The sequence below is a fragment of the Ictalurus furcatus genome, chromosome 12 (assembly GCF_023375685.1).
Source record: "Ictalurus furcatus strain D&B chromosome 12, Billie_1.0, whole genome shotgun sequence".
Classification (NCBI taxonomy): domain Eukaryota; kingdom Metazoa; phylum Chordata; class Actinopteri; order Siluriformes; family Ictaluridae; genus Ictalurus; species Ictalurus furcatus.
In genome coordinates this window covers 15,587,306-15,610,455 of record NC_071266.1, presented here as the reverse complement: position 1 = coordinate 15,610,455, position 23,150 = coordinate 15,587,306, and the positions used below count along the sequence as shown (strand labels likewise).

At 43.0% G+C, this 23,150-nt stretch overlaps 1 protein-coding gene and 1 long non-coding RNA gene across 3 annotated transcripts; both read left to right on the top strand.

Moving 5' to 3' along the window:
* Positions 1–890: 890 nt before the first annotated feature.
* Positions 891–13,654, top strand: LOC128615554 (probable ATP-dependent RNA helicase ddx6). The gene is made up of 13 exons (XM_053637742.1): positions 891–1,059; positions 2,046–2,955; positions 3,070–3,133; positions 4,577–4,681; positions 4,764–4,893; positions 6,445–6,591; positions 7,647–7,741; positions 9,843–9,965; positions 10,067–10,195; positions 10,296–10,412; positions 10,534–10,597; positions 10,940–11,041; positions 11,149–13,654. Exons 2-13 carry the CDS (start codon positions 2,777–2,779, stop codon positions 11,340–11,342), a joined length of 1,449 nt encoding a protein of 482 aa, XP_053493717.1. The 5' UTR covers positions 891–1,059; positions 2,046–2,776; the 3' UTR covers positions 11,343–13,654.
* Positions 13,655–20,726: 7,072 nt separating this feature from the next.
* Positions 20,727–23,150, top strand: LOC128615997 (uncharacterized). Of its 2 annotated transcripts, none has more exons than XR_008387331.1 (2): positions 20,727–20,783; positions 20,906–23,150. It is a non-coding gene; the product is annotated as an uncharacterized LOC128615997 (long non-coding RNA). The 2 variants fall into 2 exon arrangements; XR_008387330.1 differs by lacking the exon at positions 20,727–20,783 and adding an exon at positions 20,809–20,837.

The following is a 23,150-nucleotide window of genomic DNA, read 5'->3' as shown; positions in this document are numbered from 1 at the left end:
GGCATCGTAGAAGTAATCCACGTGACTCCAGCGGTTCAATCCCAATATAATGAAGCGATACGAATACTTTGTGTGTGCAGTTTGTGTACAGCGCCCCTCTTCCTCTGCTCTAACAGTTCTGCACTCGTGAGAATGTCCGCTGTTGTGACACAACGTGACCCGGAAGCGCCGCACTGTTTACAGCAGAGGAACAGGGACGCTGCACGCAAACTGAGTCACATACAGTAGAACCAGCTTTGTAACAAAGATGTCTGCAGATTTCCAGTTGCATTTTTATGTTCACTCTTGCATCAACACCACACGCATGCATTGTGTTTTGAAGACCTATGCGGAAGTGAACATGTTTTGTGAATAAAGACTTATTTTGAGTCTTTTTGTGCGTGCACAATGCATTCGTATTGCATCATTGAATTGGGATTAAACCGTTGGAGTCACATGGATTACTTTTACGATGCCTTTATGAACTTTTTGGAGCTTGAACATTTTGGTTACTTGGACTGTAAACAGAGGGATAGAAATCTCCCAGGTTTCATTAAAAATGTCGTCATTCGTGTTTCGAACATAAACGAAAATCTTACAGGTTTGGAACGACATGAGTGGGAGTAACTGATGACAGAATTTTCATTTGTGCGTGAACTACCCCGTTAAGAATCGAAATCATGTAGTATCCGATAGTAAGAATTGAAACTTTATTGTTTTTTTACTGTAGCAGATTCAGTGGTATTGCGATATATTGTTGCCTTATGTATCGAAATCGTATGGTATTGTATCGTAGCGGATTCTGTGGTATCGTATGAATTGTATGGTATCGTGTGAAAGTCTGAGGGATTTACATGCCTGTTTGTTAGAGGAAAAGAGATCTTCCAGCCTGTAGATGGCAGTGTAGTTCATTTCTCTTGTAAAGAGCAGCGACTAAGAGGTCGACCGTGTTGTTAAGAAGCACAACAAAAGACGAGTGGATATAAGTGAATTCAGTCAGATTTGAAAACGGTATCGTTATTGGCGTGGTTGAACTGATTTATACAGAAGAACTAATCAGCAGGTTGAGTGAAGTACAGGGTAAGTGTGTGCAGCTGATATTCTCGAGAGTTGTAAAGTCTTGTTGTCCTGGACAGACCTTAGCATTAGCTTTGCTACATCCTCATAGCTTGAATACGTCACGCTAAGTATGTTGACAGAATGGCGACATAGATAGCAGATTAGCTCTCCAGTAACAGATATCTCCGGGTTTTCTGCTCGCTTACATCTATTTTATTCCTCTCTCTCCAGAGACAGTGTTTAGTCAAGTAATTTATTATTATAAAATTAAGTTCTTAAACCTTTTTAGTTAGCCATCATTCACGCAGTGGAGCAGCAAATGGCTTCCAGCTACCTCACTAAATAATACTTCAATCTAGATTTGGTTTGAAGGGACAGTATAACTTTTATTAACGGATATTTTGTCCACTTCGAGGGTTAAAATTAAGTATTGTCGGTTTGAGAGATTCATATTTAAGCGTTAATACAGTCCTTCAGTGAACAGGTGCACAGCTGCTGTCTATAATGCTGTATAATATTAAATGAATATAATTGGTTCTTTGAGTTACTTTGGCTTTAATACTTTAATACATTTATATTTCATAATTGGTCCCTCAGAGCGTTTTGTACCTGTACGTTAGTATAAAAGTGTATTTATAGGGGGGAGGCTTTGAAGAATTTCTTACTTTGTACTATTCCAGGAAAATGATTAAAACGTTTTTGATGACTCATCCTGTACTACTCGTGTGTCCGTCCAATTAAATCTTCCCTACAAGGTAGACGCCCCGCCCCCAGGAAGGGCCTTATGCGCCATTGCTCTACAGTAGCAGTTCATTAGCAGCGAACATGGTTTGTCGGGTCGAAAAATTGGTTCGGTTATTTCATGGGAAGTTTAAATGACTGGATTGTGACTGACAGCATGCCTTTTGTGTATCTTAATTCACCGAAGTAATAATATTTCACTATAATGCTAATTGTGCTTCCCCCCCCCCCCCCCCCCCCCCCCCCCCCCCCCCCCCCCATTGTAGGTCTGCTTGGAAGACCACACTGAAGGGAGGAGAAAAAAAAAGCAGGAGGAGCTGGACGCTGGAGTGCTGAACTTAAACCATCAAGTCGGCTTTCAGTTTTGGACGTCTTTCTCCAGAGGAGCTTGGCTTTCTGCTTTAAGGATTTTGAATGACCAGAGAGGCTATTTTCCAACAAACAAACAACTAAGTTTCAAAACTGGATGTTGTATTGAATCACCTACACCAAGGATTAACTTTTACTTGTTCTTGTGGATGAAAATAGTGACAAAGGTCACCTGATCCAGTATATATAAATTCAAGACAGTACAAAAACGAAAAATAAGCGTGATATTGAACTTCCTGATTCGAAGAGAAACATTTTTCGCCGTTCTGTCGCAGGACTCGTACTTCCTTCAACCTGCAGGCGTATAATTTTCTATACTCTGAGCAGGTGTATTATATTTATGCATATAAATGGTTATTTCTCTTCATTTGGAAGAGCGTTTGGTGTTAAACCTATTCCTGTGACGTCAGTGACTCTCCTTTGAAGAGGTTGCACTGTACCTGTACATAGATGTGTATGTTTGTAAATGTTAAAACGACTTAATTGCGATTATATGATACCATTGTAAATGTTTTATTAGAACTTTTATAGACCAGTTGTAAAAAGCAAAAAAAAAAAAGAGAGAGAGAAAGATAACTGGTGAACTTTTGATAAATTAAACAAAGAAGAAGACATTAGAGTAGACTTGATGGCTACTGCAAAGATGGAGAGCGTAGGTGCTGTTGCAATGGGGATCAGCAAGCAGAACGGACAGCTCCGAGGGCTGAGCTCTCAATCAGGACCCAGTGTTCAGAGCAATCCGTTTGCAAGAGTTTCTACTGGAGGCCAAAAACCCGCTGCAGACTCGCAGGAAGGACCTGGAATCCGGTGAGTCATATATCGTCCATTGAAAGTTTTAAGTGCCTCTGTGCATCTGTATAAGTAAAAACTAATTATAGACCTATCTGTTTTTGTCTTCCTGAACTGTTCATGCTGTCCCAGGTTTGGTGAAGACTGGAAAAAGAGCCTGCAGCTTCCACCCAAAGACAATAGAATGAAAACTTCAGTAAGTCCTACACAAGCTGCAGTATTCGAATTATGCAGTGATGCTTGAAAGTTTAGAGTTTTCACACAAGTCCTGAAAGTAGATAAAGGGAACCCTATTAAACAAATGAGACAAAAATATTATACTTGATCATTTATTTATTGAGGAAAATGATCCAATATTACATATCTGTGAGTGGCAAAAGTATGTGAACCTTTAATTTCAGTATCTGGTGTGACCCCCTTGTGCAGCAGTAACCGCAACTAAACGTTTGTGGTAACTGTTGATCAGTCCTGCACATCGGCTTGGAGGTATTTTAGCCCATTCCTCAGTATAGAACAGCTTCAACTCTGGGATGTTGGTGGGTTTGATTACATCAGGTGTTTCCACAACATTTCTATTAAGGTCAGGACTTTGACTTGACCATTCCTAAACATTAACTTTATTCTTCTTTAACCAATCTTTGGTAGAGTGACTTGTGTGCTTAGGGTCGTTGTCCTGCTGCATGTCCCACTTTCTCTTGAGATTCAGTTCATGGACAGATATCCTGACACATGTCCTAAACATTTTTCCAGTAGCCTTCTGGGTTGTCCACGTGATCTTTAGCAAACTGCAGACAGGCAGCAGTGTTCTTCTGGAGAGCAGTGGTTTTCTCCTTGCAACCCTTACATGCACACCATTGTTGTTCACTGTTCTCCTGATGGTGGACTCATGAACATTAACATTAGCCAATGTTCTAAGCCTTTAGTTGCTATGAAGTTACCCTGGGTTCCTTTGTGACCTTGCAGACTATTACACGTCTTGTTCTTGGAGTGATCTTTGTTGGTCTCCACTCCTGGAGAGGGTAACAATGGTCTTGATTTTCCATCATCTTTACACAATCTGTCTGACTGTGGATTGGTGGAGTCCGAACACTTTAGAGATGGTTTTGTAACCTTTTCCAGTCTGATGAGCATCAACAACTCTTTCTGACGTACTCAGAAATCTCCTTTATTCATGCCATGATGCTCTTCCACAAACATGTTATAAAGCTCAGACTTTGATAGAGCCCTGTTCTTTAAATAAAACAGGGTGCTCACTCACACCTGATTGTCATCCCATTGATTGAAAACACCTGACTCTAATTTCACCTTCAAATTAACTGCTAATCCTAGAGGTTCACATGCTTTTGCCACTTACAGATATGAAATATTGGATCATTTTCCTCAATAAATAAATGACAGAGTGTAACATTTTTGTCTCCTTTGTTTAATTGATTTAATTGATTTAATTGTCTCCTTTGTTTAATTATCTACTTTTAGGACTCGTGTGAAAATCTGATGATGTTTTAGGTCATTTTTATGCAGGAATATGGAAAATTCACAACCTTTCAAGCACCACTGTATATAAAACTGGGTCTGACTAGTGTCTTTATTTTCTCTCAGCATGTTTAACTGCAGTTAATTACTCTTTATATCTCTTAAGGATGTGACGGCCACAAAGGGAAATGAGTTTGAAGACTACTGCTTAAAGAGGGAGTTACTCATGGGGATCTTTGAAATGGGGTGGGAGAAACCTTCCCCAGTCCAGGTGAATATATTCATATTCTTTATTTACTGAAGTGTCTGAGACAGGGGTTTATTTAACAGTTTGTTCTTTTTCATGCTTTCAGGAGGAGAGCATCCCCATTGCCCTGTCTGGTCGTGACATCCTGGCTCGTGCCAAAAACGGAACAGGAAAGAGTGGAGCATACCTGATTCCCATGCTGGAGAGGATAGACCTGAAGAAAGATTATATCCAGGGTAAACTCATGCACTTCTGAACCAGCTCCAGTGTACCTAGAGTAGGAGTGGAAGTAATGGTTCCACTGGGGGGGGGTTTGAGAGGTGTCTGAGAGGTGTCTGTATTTCCTGTGACTGGGCTTATGAGATATATATAATTGCATAATTATATAAAATATTTTTCCCTGATTGTGATTTTCCATATTAAAAGATCATGATAATGTAATCGTTCTGAACCAATGGCCTAAAAAAAGAAAAGAAAAAATTTCAAGGAGTATTTTCACAATTTTAGGTTTTAGGAGACTATGGGACCATGTGGATTTTTAGGCAATACTGCAGTAATAAACAGAGTACACAAAAATCTAACAGTATGTAAAATTTTTCAGTATGGTAAATGCTCTGCACTTAGTCTCGTATCTTTTTAGTGCATTAAGTGATTTCGATGAAACTTCATCTGTATGTTTGGTACTGTGGGCTGAGCACATGGATATGGCTACTGTGAGTCACAGTCATAGCGCCACCAACTGGCAGCAGGAAGTGTGTGACTTACAGCAGATTTTGCAGTAATCCTCTTATCTTTACCTGAATCGCCTCAAACTTGGTCAGAATAATGTCGAGACACAGCTGATGTCGAGACACAGTAAAATTGCGAAAGTTGTCTTGATATTTTAAATAGTGTTGCTGTGGTAATGCATCAAATTGTGATACTTTTTCTTTGTATATTTAGGTGTTTATACATATGTGTCTATGTTTATGCTTTGGTTTTTATCATTTATTTTTTTAAGGTTGTTTTTTTTTGTTTGTTTTTTTGATTCGAAAATTGTTCAAAATTGTGTACTGTGGCCTACTGCATTCGATTCAGTACCTACTGCTCGGCCATTGATACAGTACATACTGATCAGTATAAGCATTTAGTATGACTACAATCTGGACATCCTACATCCGCCATGATGTCATTGTCATTTGACCTACAATTAAAAAGAGCCGACATGCTGCCTTGCGCCATTTGTGATTCTGACACCAGTCCCTTTGCCTCATGGGATAGTGAAGTGTGCGTTGGTTCCATACTGCAGAATCTCTGCTGAAGCAGTGGGTCATCCGGGAATTTTTAGCTTACTTTTTTATGTAGGATTATTTGTATTATTTCCTCAAATTATTATTATTATTATTATTATTATTAATTTTTTTTAAAAATCATTCTACATATTTTTCCACATTATTTATACTAGTAAGAAATAAAAATATTGACTACTGCACCGTTAACTGATGTTAAATATCTAATGTTAGCTAAGTGAAAGATACATTCGTAGATTTTATAGTAGATTCATATGAATGAGCTCGAATTATTCTCCGTTTGCGTTGACAGAAAGCGAGATTGCTCTTTTGGTGCATATAATATAACTGGAGTAAACTGCCTAATTATTATTCAGATCATTATTTTCATATTTACTCATAGCAGTATACAGGTTTATTGTTAAATCCTTAATGCAGAGCTCCTCAGTGAACATTTTTCTTAACTGGTTTATTTCTGATTTGGTTTATCTTTCTCTCTCTCTCTCTCTCTCTCTCTAGCCTTAGTAATGGTACCCACTCGTGAGCTTGCACTACAGGTCAGCCAGATCAGCATTCAGCTCAGTAAGCATCTCGGTGGAGTCAAAGTCATGGCCACCACTGGCGGAACAAACCTTCGAGACGACATCATGCGTCTGGATGAGATCGGTAATTATAGTTTATAGTGAATTAGGCACATGTGAACCAAGCTGTGTTAAAAATATTGTTGTTTTTCTTGCTTGTACAAACAATATGGAAAATTATATAGAACGTGATAAAAAAATGTATGGTTAAAGCAATGACTACAGAACAAGTAGGTTGTTTTTGGATGGGCCTCCCGTTAATCAGTTTTCTAGACACAACATAGTCACTGAAGATCCTGAGGGGTAGAGTTTCATGCATATACGCAGAATTGGGGTGGGATGAACTCGAGGATTAAAAAACTAATAATAATTCAAATGTCAACCCAACCTTCTTAATGTTTAGAGAACTACTCTTGAAAAAACATGACTAATCTTCCCTAATGCACCTTTTAATCTACACAACAAAAATCGCTCAGGTTAATGAGTAGTTCTCTATAAAAACATATTCAGGTAACACCAAGTTGGTTATGGTTAAAGGGTCGTGAGAACGGATAATTTAGGATACCAGACTAGGTAGTCTGACTAAAACAGAAATATGTAACAACTTCCTTTAGTTTAAAGGTGCTTTAAACCAAATGTTGTTCTTTCTTTTTTAAATAAAATATATATATTACATTAAATTAAAAAAAATAATAATCCTTGGGAGATTCCGCCCCCACCCCATTCCCGTTCCTGCACCATTCTCAAAGCTCTGCTCCCAGAATCTACAGTGGCCCGTGTCTATAAAATGACTGACAGGAGGTGCATCCAAACAAAAACAAGCATTCTGACCCAGAAAGCCAGTTCTCCTGTCAGGGTGTCTTGATCTTAGATTGTGTCTTAAACCATTATTTTGTTCATGTTTTCCATGTTATTTGTATAAGTAAGAAATTAAAAAATGTATTATTGCACCTTTTAATTTATTTAGTGATTAGCAAAGTAAAACAGTTTGAACAAGAATAAGTATTTACTCTGTAAAGCTAATTTGTCTGTAAAACCTGTTTATCCCACATTAAACCCAGATCTGTGTACATCCAGTCTGTAAAGATGAGCACAGTGTAACAGCGTGCTTGTCGTTGTGCTTTCTGTGTGTTCTTGTAGTGCATGTTGTCATAGCTACACCAGGAAGGATACTGGACTTGATCAAGAAGGGTGTAGCGAAAGTGGATAAAGTTCAGATTATGGTAATGGATGAGGTGAGTCATCATGATGCGCACTTTGGGTCATAATAATACAACTGGTTCATTATTTAACTTTTAATAGTCCTAATAGTTGTCTTGGTACAAATGTATGGTGGCCTGGGAAAACCCATCATGTTCTTTTGTTTATTAAAATGTCTAGTTTCTTCTCCTGGGGTAAATGGGAGTTAGGGTACTTGAACACAAGCCTTACCCATAACTTTATCCACAATCCTCTACATGATTGCCATTTCTTTGAAAACACACCACACTGTGACATTTCTCCCAGTTTTGGTAAGTGTGTGTGTGTGTGTGATGTGCTCACCACGTTTCATATTAAAGTCCACCGCAAGCTTGCGACATCTTCCCGATCCATCCATGAGAACGATTTTAATACATTCTTCTTTTGTCAAAGGCATTCTTAAAGGCTATCTGAAAAAATATGTATGATATATTTTGGAAGACATTTTGCTAAAATGTATAGTGCTGTGAAAAAGTTTCTGGTTTCTTTTGTTTTTGTGTACATCTCATACTAAATAGTGTTAGATCTTGAAACGAAAACAAAGGCAACCTGAGTAAACGCAATAGTTTTTATTTTTTTGTTTTTTTGTTTTTATTAAGCAAAAAAATTATCCAACACCTATCGACCATGTGAAAAACTAATTGCCCCCTTAAACTTAAAATCTGGTTGTGCCACCTTTTAGCAGCAATAACTGCAATCAAACGCTTCCGATAACTGGAGATCAGTCTTTCAGTTACTTCTAGGACTAGGACTTACTCCTATGCTTTGGATCATTGTCTTGCTGCATAATCCAGTTGTTCTTGAGGTTCAACTTGCGGATTGAAGTCTGGACATTCTCCTTCAGGATTTTCTGGTAGAGAGCAGAATTCAGGTTTCCATCAATTATTGCAAGTTTCCCAGGCCCTGAAGCAGCAAAGCATCCCCACACCATCACACTTCCACCACCATGCTTGACTGTAGGTATGATGGTCTTTTTGTAGAATTCTGTGTTTGGATTATGCCAGATCCCCTGTCTTCCAAACAGTTCCACTTTCGACTTATCAGTCCACAGAACATTCTCCCAAAAGGTTTGAGGATCATCAAGGTGTGTTTTGGCAAAATTCAGACGAGCCTTAATGTTCTTCTGGGTTAGCAGTGGTTTTAACCTCACCACTCTTCCATGGATGCCATTTTTGCCCAGTATCTTTCTGATAGCGGAGTCATGAACTTGCCTGTAGGTCCTTTGATGTTGTCCTTGGATCTTTTATGAATTCCTAGATTAGTCGTTGCTTTGCTCTTGGAGGAATTTTGGAAGGTCAGCTTCTTCTGGGAAGGTTCACTACTGTGCTGGGTTTTTCCATTTGGAGATAATGTCTCTCACTGTGGTCCTTTTGAGTCCCAGAGCCTTTGAAATAGCTTTGTAACCCTTCCCAGACTGATGTATTTCAATCACCTTCTTCCTCATCATTTATGGAATTTCTTTCAACTTTGGCATAGTGTGTTACTGGGTAAGACCTTTTAAACAACTTCATGCTGTTGAAAAAGTTCTATTTATGTGTTGATTTGATTGAACAGGGTTTGCACTAATCAGGCCTGGTTGCGTCTAGTCCAGCTGAACCCCATTATGAATGCAGTTTCATAGATTTGGGAATTAGTAACTATGGGAGAAAATACATTTTCACATTGTTGTATTGGATAACGTTTTTTGCTTCAATAAATAGCATTATCATTTAAATACTATATTTTGTGTTTATCAGGTTGCCTTTGTTTTATCTTGGATTTTATTTTCATTTCTTTAACTATTTATTGTGAAATATACACAAAAACAGAAGAAATCAGGATGGTGGCAAATACTTTTTCACAGCACTGTATGCTCTCTATGTATGGAGACTTTTGGGACACCCTGTATTTCTTGAAAAAGTTTTTTAAACGATTTGTAATGCTACAAGCTTTCTTTAGAAACTAAAGTTCGACCGATTGATGGTTTTTGCCCATAAATATTTAAATAAATTTAAGTAAAATTAAAATAAAATTTTAATTTTTATTTATTTATTTATTCATTTTTTTTATCCCTCTCCCCCTTCTCACTTCATTGTTTTAATCCTCTGTCTCTTGAAGGCTGATAAGCTGCTCTCCCAGGACTTTGTGGTGCTAATTGAGGATATCATCAGCTTTCTGGCCAAGAACAGGCAGATTTTGCTGTATTCCGCCACCTTTCCCGTCACTGTGCAGAAATTCATGGTAAATTAGAGTAAGCCACATACAAATGGCCGCCATTTAGCCGCGCTGCTCTGTGCTATGAGCTACAGCCGCTCGTGATTAACCTGCTTTCCTTTCTGCAGGCGAAGTATCTGAAGAAGCCCTATGAGATTAATCTGATGGAAGAGCTGACACTGAAGGGCATCACACAGTACTATGCCTATGTTACTGAGCGGCAGAAGGTGCACTGCCTCAACACACTCTTCTCCAGGGTAAACACACACACACACACACACACACACACACACACACGACCATAGTGTGTATACCATGTCCAGGTGTTCCTCCATGTTTTTCTTTCCATCTCCACAGCTGCAAATCAATCAGTCTATCATCTTCTGCAACTCGACTCAGAGAGTGGAACTGCTGGCCAAGAAGATCACACAACTTGGCTACTCCTGTTTTTACATCCATGCCAAGATGATGCAGGTGTGAATCTGTTCTTGGGAGTAAAACACATGAGCTGAGCATGATCTAATCTGAACAATTTACCTGGTTGTCTTTACTGCAAACATATATATATAAACGTTTTCTTTCTTTCTTTCCCCAGGAGTACCGAAACAGAGTTTTCCATGACTTCAGAAATGGGTTGTGCAGAAATCTGGTCTGCACAGGTACGTTTGTCTGTCCATATAATTCAACTGCCTGTTAATACTGCTGCGACGCATCCTTTAAATCTAAAGCAGAGGCCTACATGTATACAATTCAATTTACTTGAAATGTAAATCAGCTAGCATGTGCAAATTAGCCATTTAAATGTCATTTTAAATCAGCGATGTGTGAGACAAACCGAGAAAATAATGTGCCGCACAGTAGTCGATATATTGACGTTTTCTGATATCCCTGATGATCTTAGTGCTGTCTTTCCATCTTGCGGACGCTTTAGTCTGCACGACTCGATCGGTTTATATAAACTGGACTGAATACCTCATTTAATGATCGTATGTTCATAACAGATTTGTTCACGAGAGGCATCGACATCCAGGCAGTGAACGTGGTCATCAACTTCGACTTTCCGAAGAACGCAGAGACGTACCTGCACCGCATCGGGCGCTCAGGTGACAAAATAAATCTTGTGTTGGTTTTTATCTACAGAGTTGAGACACGGTACACTTATCTTTAGGGACCTGTACAAGTTGTCATGGAAACGTTGGTGTGTTTTTAGGGAGGTTTGGCCACCTTGGTCTGGCCATTAACCTGATCACAGCAGAGGATCGCTTCAACCTGAAAGCCATCGAGGACCAGTTGGTGACTGATATCAAGCCCATCCCGAGCAGCATCGATAAAAGTCTGTACGTGGCAGAGTTCCACTCTGCCAACGATGAGGCAGAGGAGCAGGAGACACCTGAAGAGCCCTAAAGTACCACCAGAACCGGACAGTCAGTGCCACAACGCAGCCGTGTGGAAATGGTGTTGAATGAATGAATGATGATGGATGGATTGATTTGTTTAGTGTGTGTGTGTGTGTGTGTGTGTGTGTGTGTGTGTGTGTGTGTGTGAGAGCATAGCTTAATATTGGTTAAGTATTTTACATTTTCAGTTGTATGTGTCTCTGCTCAACATTTTCTTTTCTTTCTTTTTTGCTCTTTTTTTTTTCTTTTTTTTTCCCCTCTTAGGGTCTAAACTTAAGATTATATATGCTCTCCTCTCCTCAGGACAAACCTGGCTTTGCACAAATATCAGCTTTTGCACACACACACGCACACACACACACACACACACACACACACACACACACACACACACACACACACACACCAGCATTTCGGCCCTGAATGTCCAGTGGTATCTTTGTGTTTACTTTTTATTTCTAAACTTTGTCAAGGATTGTATCACTGGCTGAGCTGAACATGTATTATGCTTTGCACCGGGGGGGAAAAAAAAGAAGAAATATAGAGAACAAAATACATTCCAGAGTTCAATTCAGACTTCAGACAGATGAGTAAAGATATGGTTAGGGCAAAGTCTGGAGTGGATAATTAGCATGACTATTAATTTGACTGGATGAAACAAGACAAGAATCTTTATGAATACTGCAAAATGCTGCATTTGCTAAGTTCGCTCAAGGAATTTAAGCCTAAAGGCCACGACTTGCCAGATACAGAAGCATTTTTATTTTGAACTCACTAAAGTGCCTTATTCCATTAGACACAACAATTTTTGTTTAAACCTATAGAGATCGAGTTAAAGCCGTAGTGGTGCTACTTTACAGTTAAAGATGCGTAGTTTCCACGTGTGATCCGTCACGCAAAGGGACATGATAAGGTGTTCGCGTCTTCCTAGGCTATAAAGTGGTAAGATGGTAGATCTCAAGAATTACACAAAAACGATTCGGTGCACAAATTGTTTGCGGAATATTGATGGTCTGTGGCGCTAAATTACCTTTCAAATTTATAAAAGGCTCTGAAGGAAACTCGTTCAGCGTTTTCATGTGTAGATCATCATTGCAATAAGTCATGGCAGCTAAAAACGCGTATGTGTGTTTGTGCTCGAGCCTTTTTTTTTTTAAATGGATCCTAATTTTTTTTGTTTAAATACAAACACTCCTAGCCTAAGTAGCTTAATACCATTTCTGTCTTTCTGCAGATCAAAGTTTAATCCCACGAATGAAAAAATATTATTAGTCTGGTCAATGGTAGGGGTCTAAAATATATATATCTCACACACACAGAGAGAGGGGTGTGTACACATTTGCAGGACAGTATTTTGAGGTTTATTCTCTTTTTTTTTTTTTTTTTTTTTTTTTTTTCTTTTTTTTGCCTGTTCGTTTTGTAATAGACGTCTGTGTGCAAAGCATAAAACCTTACTCTCACTTTTGTTTAAGGCTGTAGCCAGGTTGTTGTTGTTATTATTGTTGTTGTTTTTAAGAATAATAATAATAATAATAATAATCATGCGCTTTACTTTATCTGGGTATGTGTGAATGTATAAATGGGGGAAAAAATATATTTGTTATAAATGAGTCAGCAAATTAGTTTGAATGGCTCACCTAGATTTCGTTTTGAGCTTAGATTGAAGCGAATTTGTGGAATTTGAAAGCAAACTGTAGCATCGTTTTAATATTGTGGCAGCTGTGATAATTTCCCACTTCAGATCCTCTTTACTACCCCTGACAACCCCCTTGAGAATCTTGCTCAGAAAGATGTTGTAGTGTGTAGCGCTTGTATATCTTTTATATCTTTTTAATGCAGGAACCGGAGTTTGCTTTTGGTTCCAGCTCTTAACCCCCTAGCCTAGTCGGTGAAGCTGTTTTGTTATGAATGACAGTTACAGTTTTCAGAAGTTGATGTGAATTTGAATGCAGTTTCAAATTGCAGGGGGGGAAGCCTGGACAACTCTGATGTCATTTATTGTATATCAGAGTATTTAAAAAAAATAATAATAACAACAAAGAAACCTGGGATTAGATTTCTTCATGCTGATGTTTGTTTTTACTCTCAGTAGTAGTGTATCCTGTAACTGTAAGGATGGTGAGGGGGGATATTTTCCTTTCCTGTTGGATCTTTTAGTGTGCGTGTGTATGTGAGAGAGCGTTAATGTAAAATCTTGTTGTAGCTTACGGAAGAAAGAGTGTAAAAAATTGTCATGTCTTAGGGGATTTCTTTCAGCTGTGTGATAAAACTGCCTTTCAGGACTTTAGCTAAAGCATAACCAAAAAGTGAGATTGTGTGTGGGAGGGAGGGGAGGTGTGTGTGTGTGTGTGGGAGGGAGGGGAGGTGTGTGTGTGTGTGTGTGGGAGGGAGGGGAGGTGTGTGTGTGTGTGTGTGTGTGGGAGGGAGGGGAGGTGTGTGTGTGTGTGTGTGTGTGTGGGAGGGAGGGGAGGTGTGTGTGTGTGTGTGGGAGGGAGGGGAGGTGTGTGTGTGTGTGTGTGGGAGGGAGGGGAGGTGTGTGTGTGTGGGAGGGAGGGGAGGTGTGTGTGTGTGGGAGGGAGGGGAGGTGTGTGTGTGTGTGTGTGGGAGGGAGGGGAGGTGTGTGTGTGTGTGTGTGGGAGGGAGGGGAGGTGTGTGTGTGTGTGGGAGGGAGGGGAGGTGTGTGTGTGTGTGTGTGTGGGAGGGAGGGGAGGTGTGTGTGTGTGTGTGAGGGAGGGGAGGTGTGTGTGTGTGTGTGTGTGTGTGGGAGGGAGGGGAGGTGTGTGTGTGTGTGTGTGTGGGAGGGAGGGGAGGTGTGTGTGTGTGTGTGTGTGTGTGTGTGTGTGTGTGTGTGTGGGAGGGAGGGGAGGTGTGTGTGTGGGAGGGAGGGGAGGTGTGTGTGTGTGTGTGTGTGGGAGGGAGGGGAGGTGTGTGTGTGGGAGGGAGGGGAGGTGTGTGTGTGTGTGTGTGTGGGAGGGAGGGGAGGTGTGTGTGTGGGAGGGAGGGGAGGTGTGTGTGTGTGTGTGTGTGGGAGGGAGGGGAGGTGTGTGTGTGTGGGAGGGAGGGAGGGGAGGTGTGTGTGTGTGTGGGAGGGAGGGGAGGTGTGTGTGTGTGTGTGTGGGAGGGAGGGGAGGTGTGTGTGTGTGTGGGAGGGAGGGGAGGTGTGTGTGTGTGTGTGTGGGAGGGAGGGGAGGTGTGTGTGTGTGTGTGTGGGAGGGAGGGGAGGTGTGTGTGTGTGTGTGTGGGAGGGAGGGGAGGTGTGTGTGTGGGAGGGAGGGGAGGTGTGTGTGTGTGTGTGGGAGGGAGGGGAGGTGTGTGTGTGTGGGAGGGAGGGAGGGGAGGTGTGTGTGGGAAGGTGTGTGTATGGGTGAAGGTATGTATGTAAGTGTGTGTGTGTGTGTGTGTACAGGTGAAGTTGTGTATGTAAGTTTGTGTGTGGGTGAAGGTGTGTAAGTAAGTTTGTGTGTATGGGTGAAGGTGTGTGTGTGTACAGGTGAACGTGTGTATGGGTGAAAAAAAAGGTGTGTGTGTGGGGGGGAGGGGTGTGTGTGTGGGAGGGAGGGAGGGGTGTGTGTGGGAGGGAGGGAGGGGTGAGGGTGTGTGTGTGTATGGGACGGGGTGAGGGTGTGTGTGTGTATGGGACGGGGTGAGGGTGTGTGTGGGAAGGTGTGTGTATGGGTGAAGGTATGTATGTAAGTGTGTGTGTGTGTGTGTGTGTGTGTGTACAGGTGAAGGTGTGTATGTATGTCTGTGTGTGTGTACAGGTGAAGGTGTGTATGTAAGTGTGTATGGGTGAAGGGGTGTGTGTGTGTATGGGTGAAGGGGGTGTGTGTGTATGGGTGAAGGGGGGGGTGTGTGTGTATGGGTGAAGGTGTGTGTGTGTGTATGGGTGAAGGTGTGTGTGTGTGTGTATGGGTGAAGGTGTGTGTGTGTGTATGGGTGAAGGTGTGTGTGTGTGTGTATGGGTGAAGGTGTGTGTGTGTGTATGGGTGAAGGTGTGTGTGTGTGTGTATGGGTGAAGGTGTGTGTGTGTGTGTATGGGTGAAGGTGTGTGTGTGTGTGTATGGGTGAAGGTGTGTGTGTGTGTGTGTATGGGTGAAGGTGTGTGTGTGTGTATGGGTGAAGGTGTGTGTGTGTGTGTATGGGTGAAGGGGTGTGTGTGTATGGGTGAAGGTGTGTGTGTGTGTGTGTGTATGGGTGAAGGTGTGTGTGTGTGTGTATGGGTGAAGGTGTGTGTGTATGGGTGAAGGTGTGTGTGTGTGGTTGAAGGTGTGTGTGTATGGGTGAAGGTGTGTGTGTGTGTGTGTGTGTGTGTGTGTATGGGTGAAGGTGTGTGTGTGTGTATGGGTGAAGGTGTGTGTGTGTGTGTATGGGTGAAGGTGTGTGTGTGTGTGTATGGGTGAAGGTGTGTGTGTGTGTGTATGGGTGAAGGTGTGTGTGTGTGTGTATGGGTGAAGGTGTGTGTGTGTGTGTATGGGTGAAGGTGTGTGTGTGTGTGTATGGGTGAAGGTGTGTGTGTGTGTGTATGGGTGAAGGTGTGTGTGTGTGTGTATGGGTGAAGGTGTGTGTGTGTGTGTGTATGGGTGAAGGTGTGTGTGTGTGTGTATGGGTGAAGGTGTGTGTGTGTGTGTGTGTATGGGTGAAGGTGTGTGTGTGTGTGTATGGGTGAAGGTGTGTGTGTGTGTGTATGGGTGAAGGTGTGTGTGTGTGTGTGTGTATGGGTGAAGGTGTGTGTGTGTGTGTGTGTATGGGTGAAGGTGTGTGTGTGTGTGTGTGTATGGGTGAAGGTGTGTGTGTGTGTGTGTGTATGGGTGAAGGTGTGTGTGTGTGTGTGTGTGTGTATGGGTGAAGGTGTGTGTGTGTGTGTATGGGTGAAGGTGTGTATGGGTGAAGGTGTGTGTGGGTGAAGGTGTGTGTGGGTGAAGGTGTGTGTGGGTGAAGGTGTGTGTGTGTGTGTGTGTGTGTATGGGTGAAGGTGTGTGTGTGTGTGTGTGTATGGGTGAAGGTGTGTGTGTGTGTGTGTGTGTGTATGGGTGAAGGTGTGTGTGTGTGTGTATGGGTGAAGGTGTGTGTGGGTGAAGGTGTGTGTGGGTGAAGGTGTGTATGGGTGAGGGGGTGTGTGTGTATGGGTGAAGGGGGGGTGTGTGTATGGGTGAAGGTATGTATGTAAGTGTGTGTGTGTGTGTGTGTACAGGTGAAGGTGTGTATGTAAGTGTGTATGGGTGAAGGTGTGTGTGTGTGTGTGTGTGTGTATGGGTGAAGGTGTGTGTGTGTGTGTGTGTGTATGGGTGAAGGTGTGTGTGTGTGTGTATGGGTGAAGGTGTGTGTGTGTGTGTATGGGTGAAGGTGTGTGTGTGTGTGTATGGGTGAAGGTGTGTGTGTGTGTGTATGGGTGAAGGTGTGTGTGTGTAGGTGTGTGTGTGGGTGAAGGTGTGTGTGGGTGAAGGTGTGTGTGGGTGAAGGTGTGTATGGGTGAGGGGGTGTGTGTGTATGGGTGAAGGGGGGGGTGTGTGTATGGGTGAAGGTATGTATGTAAGTGTGTGTGTGTGTGTGTGTGTGTACAGGTGAAGGTGTGTATGTAAGTGTGTATGTGTGTGTGTGTGTGTACAGGTGAAGGTGTGTATGTAAGTGTGTATGGGTGAAGGGGTGTGTGTGTGTATGGGTGAAGGGGGTGTGTGTGTATGGGTGAAGGGGGGGGTGTGTGTGTGTATGGGTGAAGGTGTGTGTGTGTGTATGGGTGAAGGTGTGTGTGTGTGTGTATGGGTGAAGGTGTGTGTGTGTGTGTGTGTATGGGTGAAGGTGTGTGTATGGGTGAAGGTGTGTGTATGGGTGAAGGTGTGTGTATGGGTGAAGGTGTGTGTATGGGTGAAGGTGTGTGTATGGGTGAAGGTGTGTGTGTGTGTGTGTATGGGTGAAGGTGTGTGTATGGGTGAAGGTGTGTGTGTGTGTGTATGGGTGAAGGTGTGTGTGTGTATGGGTGAAGGTGTGTGTGTGTGTGTGTGTGTATGGGTGAAGGTGTGTGTGTGTGTGTGTGTGTATGGGTGAAGGTGTGTGTGTGTGTGTGTGTATGGGTGAAGGTGTGTGTGTGTGTGTGTATGGGTGAAGGTGTGTGTGTGTGTGTATGGGTGAAGGTGTGTGTGTGTGTGTATGGGTGAAGGTGTGTGTGTGTGTGTATGGGTGAAGGTGTGTGTGTATGGGTGAAGGTGTGTGTGTATGGGTGAAGGTGTGTGTGTGTGTGTATGGGTGAAGGTGTGTGTGTGTGTGTATGGGTGAAGGTGTGTGTGTGTGTGTATGGGTGAAGGTGTGTGTGTGTGTGTATGGGTGAAGGTGTGTGTGTGTGTGTATGGGTGAAGGTGTGTGTGTGTGTGTATGGGTGAAGGTGTGTGTGTGTGTGTGTGTGTATGGGTGAAGGTGTGTGTGTGTGTGTGTGTGTATGGGTGAAGGTGTGTGTGTGTGTGTGTGTATGGGTGAAGGTGTGTGTGTGTGTGTGTATGGGTGAAGGTGTGTGTGTGTGTGTATGGGTGAAGGTGTGTGTGTGTGTGTATGGGTGAAGGTGTGTGTGTATGGGTGAAGGTGTGTGTGTATGGGTGAAGGTGTGTGTGTGTGTGTATGGGTGAAGGTGTGTGTGTATGGGTGAAGGTGTGTGTGTATGGGTGAAGGTGTGTGTGTATGGGTGAAGGTGTGTGTGTATGGGTGAAGGTGTGTGTGTGTGTGTGTATGGGTGAAGGTGTGTGTGTGTGTGTATGGGTGAAGGTGTGTGTGTGTGTGTATGGGTGAAGGTGTGTGTGTGTGTGTATGGGTGAAGGTGTGTGTGTGTGTGTATGGGTGAAGGTGTGTGTGTGTGTGTATGGGTGAAGGTGTGTGTGTGTGTGTATGGGTGAAGGTGTGTGTGTGTGTGTATGGGTGAAGGTGTGTGTGTGTGTGTGTATGGGTGAAGGTGTGTGTGTGTATGGGTGAAGGTGTGTGTGTGTATGGGTGAAGGTGTGTGTGTGTATGGGTGAAGGTGTGTGTGTGTATGGGTGAAGGTGTGTGTATGGGTGAAGGTGTGTGTATGGGTGAAGGTGTGTGTATGGGTGAAGGTGTGTGTGTGTGTGTATGGGTGAAGGTGTGTGTGTGTGTGTATGGGTGAAGGTGTGTGTGTGTGTGTGTGTATGGGTGAAGGTGTGTGTGTGTGTGTATGGGTGAAGGTGTGTGTGTGTGTGTATGGGTGAAGGTGTGTGTGTGTGTGTATGGGTGAAGGTGTGTGTGTGTGTGTATGGGTGAAGGTGTGTGTGTGTGTGTATGGGTGAAGGTGTGTGTGTGTGTGTATGGGTGAAGGTGTGTGTGTGTGTGTGTGTGGGTGAAGGTGTGTGTGTGTAGGTGTGTGTGTGGGTGAAGGTGTGTGTGGGTGAAGGTGTGTATGGGTGAAGGTGTGTATGGGTGAGGGGGTGTGTGTGTATGGGTGAAGGGGGGGGTGTGTGTGTGTGTATGGGTGAAGGGGGGTGTGTGTGTATGGGTGAAGGTGTGTGTGTGTGTATGGGTGAAGGTGTGTGTGTGTGTGTGTATGGGTGAAGGTGTGTGTGTGTGTGTGTATGGGTGAAGGTGTGTGTGTGTGTGTGTATGGGTGAAGGTGTGTGTGTGTGTATGGGTGAAGGTGTGTGTGTGTGTATGGGTGAAGGTGTGTGTGTGTGTATGGGTGAAGGTGTGTGTGTGTGTGTGTGTGTGTATGGGTGAAGGTGTGTGTGTGTGTGTATGGGTGAAGGGGTGTGTATGGGTGAAGATGTGTGTATGGGTGAAGATGTGTGTATGGGTGAAGGTGTGTGTGTGGGTGAAGGGGTGTGTGTGTGTGTGTGTATGGGTGAAGGGGTGTGTGTGTGTGTGTGTGTATGGGTGAAGGGGTGTGTGTGTGTGTGTGTGTATGGGTGAAGGGGTGTGTGTGTGTGTGTGTATGGGTGAAGGGGTGTGTGTGTGTATGGGTGAAGGGGTGTGTGTGTGTGTGTGTGTGTGTGTATGGGTGAAGGGGTGTGTGTGTGTGTGTATGGGTGAAGGGGTGTGTGTGTGTGTGTGTATGGGTGAAGGGGTGTGTGTGTGTATGGGTGAAGGGGTGTGTGTGTGTGTGTGTGTATGGGTGAAGGGGTGTGTGTGTGTGTGTGTATGGGTGAAGATGTGTGTATGGGTGAAGATGTGTGTATGGGTGAAGATGTGTGTGTGTGTGTGTATGGGTGAAGGGGTATGTGTGTGTGTGTGTGTATGGGTGAAGGGGTGTGTGTGTGTGTGTGTGTGTATGGGTGAAGGGGTGTGTGTGTGTGTGTGTGTGTGTGTGTGTGTGTGTGTGTGTGTATGGGTGAAGATGTGTGTATGGGTGAAGGTGTGTGTGTGTGTGTGTGTGTGGGTGAAGGTGTGTGTGTGTGTGTGGGTGAAGGTGTGTGTGTGTGTGTGGGTGAAGGTGTGTGTGTGTGTGTGTGTATGGGTGAAGGGGTGTGTGTGTGTGTGTGTGTGTGTGTGTATGGGTGAAGATGTGTGTATGGGTGAAGGTATGTGTGTGTGTGTGGGTGAAGGTGTGTGTGTGTGTGTGTGTGGGTGAAGGTGTGTGTGTGTGTGTGTGTGTGTATGGGTGAAGGGGTGTGTGTGTGTGTGTATGGGTGAAGGGGTGTGTGTGTGTGTGTATGGGTGAAGGGGTGTGTGTGTGTGTGTATGGGTGAAGGTGTGTGTGTGTGTGTATGGGTGAAGGTGTGTGTGTATGGGTGAAGGGGTGTGTGTGTGTGTGTGTGTGTATGGGTGAAGGGGTGTGTGTGTGTGTGTGTGTGTGTGTATGGGTGAAGGGGTGTGTATGGGTGAAGGGGTGTGTATGGGTGAAGGGGTGTGTATGGGTGAAGATGTGTGTATGGGTGAAGGTGGGTGTGTGTGTGTATGGGTGAAGGTGTGTGTGTGTGTGTGTATGGGTGAAGGTGTGTGTGTGTGTGTGTATGGGTGAAGGTGTGTGTGTGTGTGTATGGGTGAAGGTGTGTGTGTATGGGTGAAGGTGTGTGTGTGTGTATGGGTGAAGGTGTGTGTGTGTGTGTATGGGTGAAGGTGTGTGTGTGTGTATGGGTGAAGGTGTGTGTGTGTATGGGTGAAGGTGTGTGTGTGTGTATGGGTGAAGGTGTGTGTGTGTGTGTATGGGTGAAGGTGTGTGTGTGTGTGTATGGGTGAAGGGGTGTGTGTGTGTGTGTGTGTATGGGTGAAGGGGTGTGTGTGTGTGTGTGTGTATGGGTGAAGGGGTGTGTGTGTGTGTGTGTGTGTATGGGTGAAGATGTGTGTATGGGTGAAGGTGTGTGTGTGTATGGGTGAAGGTGTGTGTGTGTATGGGTGAAGGTGTGTGTGTGTATGGGTGAAGGTGTGTGTGTGTATGGGTGAAGGTGTGTGTGTGTATGGGTGAAGGTGTGTGTGTGTGTGTATGGGTGAAGGTGTGTGTGTGTATGGGTGAAGGTGTGTGTGTGTGTGTGTATGGGTGAAGGTGTGTGTGTGTGTGTATGGGTGAAGGTGTGTGTGTGTATGGGTGAAGGGGTGTGTGTGTGTGTGTGTGTATGGGTGAAGGGGTGTGTATGGGTGAAGATGTGTGTATGGGTGAAGGTGTGTGTGTGTATGGGTGAAGGTGTGTGTGTGTATGGGTGTGTATGTTTTCGTGTGTAAAGTCCTTGGTGTACTTCTTGCAGAGGCTGAGTGTGAGGTTGAGTGTAGTTGTTGGCAGAATTAAGCTGTACACTTTGTGTGTGTGTGTAAGTGTGTGTTTTCATGTGTAAAGTCCTCGGTGTACTTCTCGCAGAGGTTGAGTGTAGTTGTGGGCAGAATGAAGCGGTACTAGCGGCTGTGTGTGTGTGTGTGTGTGTGTGTGAGAGATTGGAGCGTTCAGCCAAAACGAATCCAGCGAGAACATTCCAGCTTGTTGAAGTTATGTCTTCACACAGGAAGCTTTGCTGCGCTGAGTGTATACCGAGGCGTCGCGAGTTAAGTCCCAAATGATCGTATTCGCAGCAAACACAATTAACACTTTACACCAAGTCAAAATCTGAGCCAATAACTTCTAAATAAATCTGTGTGTTGCTGAGTATGCACCGTGACAATCGGGGAAGTGTTTCGAAAATGCTTTAGTTCTTAGTTTTGAGGCACGATAGAAAAGAACACTTCGTCTACAAAGTGAATCAAATAAACTCAGAATTCACTGGGAAAAAAACAATTTTCACTAATATACGATGGCATTTTAGGGCCACTGTTTAAAAAATAAATAAATAAACAGTATATTTTGAGAAAAGGTTGTAATTTTATTATTATTAGGAAAAACGGGGTGGGGGGGGCACATTTCAAGAATGACGTCATAATACTATGACAGAATGACACAGTGAAAATAAAGAAATGCTTCATCTTCTGGTGGATCAGCACCAGATAATTATTAATATTAGAGAATTATGAGACAACCCTGGAAGACATTTTTCATTTCACCACGAGAACCTGGAGGAACTGAAGGAGGAATCGCAGGCAGTATGGATATGACCCTCATGTGTTACGGCACATTAACTCATTATTAAGGTTAAGTTTATTGTACGAGGTGTACGCCATAAAGCGTTGGGCTTCAGGGTCGATCTTTCATCTACACGTCCTCGCTGAAGAGCACGCAGACGTAGTCATCAGTAGCGTTGTGGACGAACCCTGCCTGCGATTTCTCTTCCAGTAAGAGAGACTATAACGTCACCAAATCCTCATCCTCCCTCGTTTTAAACACAAACGCTTTATGAAGCATTGTGTCCTAACATTATGACTTTTTTTTTTTTTTTTTTCTCGTGAATCACAACTTTGTCTGTAGTATTCTGACTTTATTTTCCAAATATTATGAGTTTACTCTCAAGTTGGGGTTTTTTTGTTTTTGTTTTTTTCCTCACAATATTCAACTTCTATTCTCAAAATCTTACGTTTTTATTTTGGCCCTAAAACACACCTTTAAAAAAGAACTGCTCTATTTGTCTAAACCAATTGTTCTGTTCTAAACAATCTGAGCAGCATGTTTGTTTACTTTTCATTATTTCAATAATAAAAATAAAAGTTTTTTAGCGTGATTGGATGGGGTGGGGACGATTCTGGAGTTTGGTGGGTTCCTATTTTTTGTTCGAGCTCAGCTGTAGACATTGTATTGCAGATAAATTCCTTTTTTTTTTTTTCTTTTTCTTTTTCTAAACGACCTATCTGCAGCAGTAAAATAATCTTAGTGTTACTTTTATTTTTTACTTGTTTGTACACACATTGCAGCCCAGAATTTGTTGTTTGGGGGAAAAAAAAAAAAAAATTTCTCCAATGTTCTTTTCAAGCTGCCTCAGCAATGAGTGAGGGATGCTGAGCTTTGTTCACAGAAACTCGAGTCAGATAAAGGGGTGCTTTTTATTGTTTTAATCCACTGATGGAAAAATAGTTTGTGTCCAAAGCATGAATATCCTCAGAGCCAATTTTGCGAAGCATGAAAGATTCCTTGACCTAAACACTGAAATATTGGCATTGTTTCAGCGATGTATTCCAGGCAAATCTTGCATCTGATCTAGAGGAACGCATACGTCTATGGAGAAATCCCGTATTCGCTCAACATCACTGAAGTCTTGTGGCCCATGCAGAATACAACTGAAAACATGAATTTACTATGAGGACTTAAATAATGTTGATTTGGCTCAGAATTTGTGCACCACTGACCAACCAGGGTTCTTGTGAACACTGTCTCTCCCTCTCTCTCTCCTTCTCTGATTTGCTGTGTCTTAAAGTAAGCAAAACTCAAGCAGGGTATGTGTTTGGAAAAAAATAAACTATTACCTGCAACTCA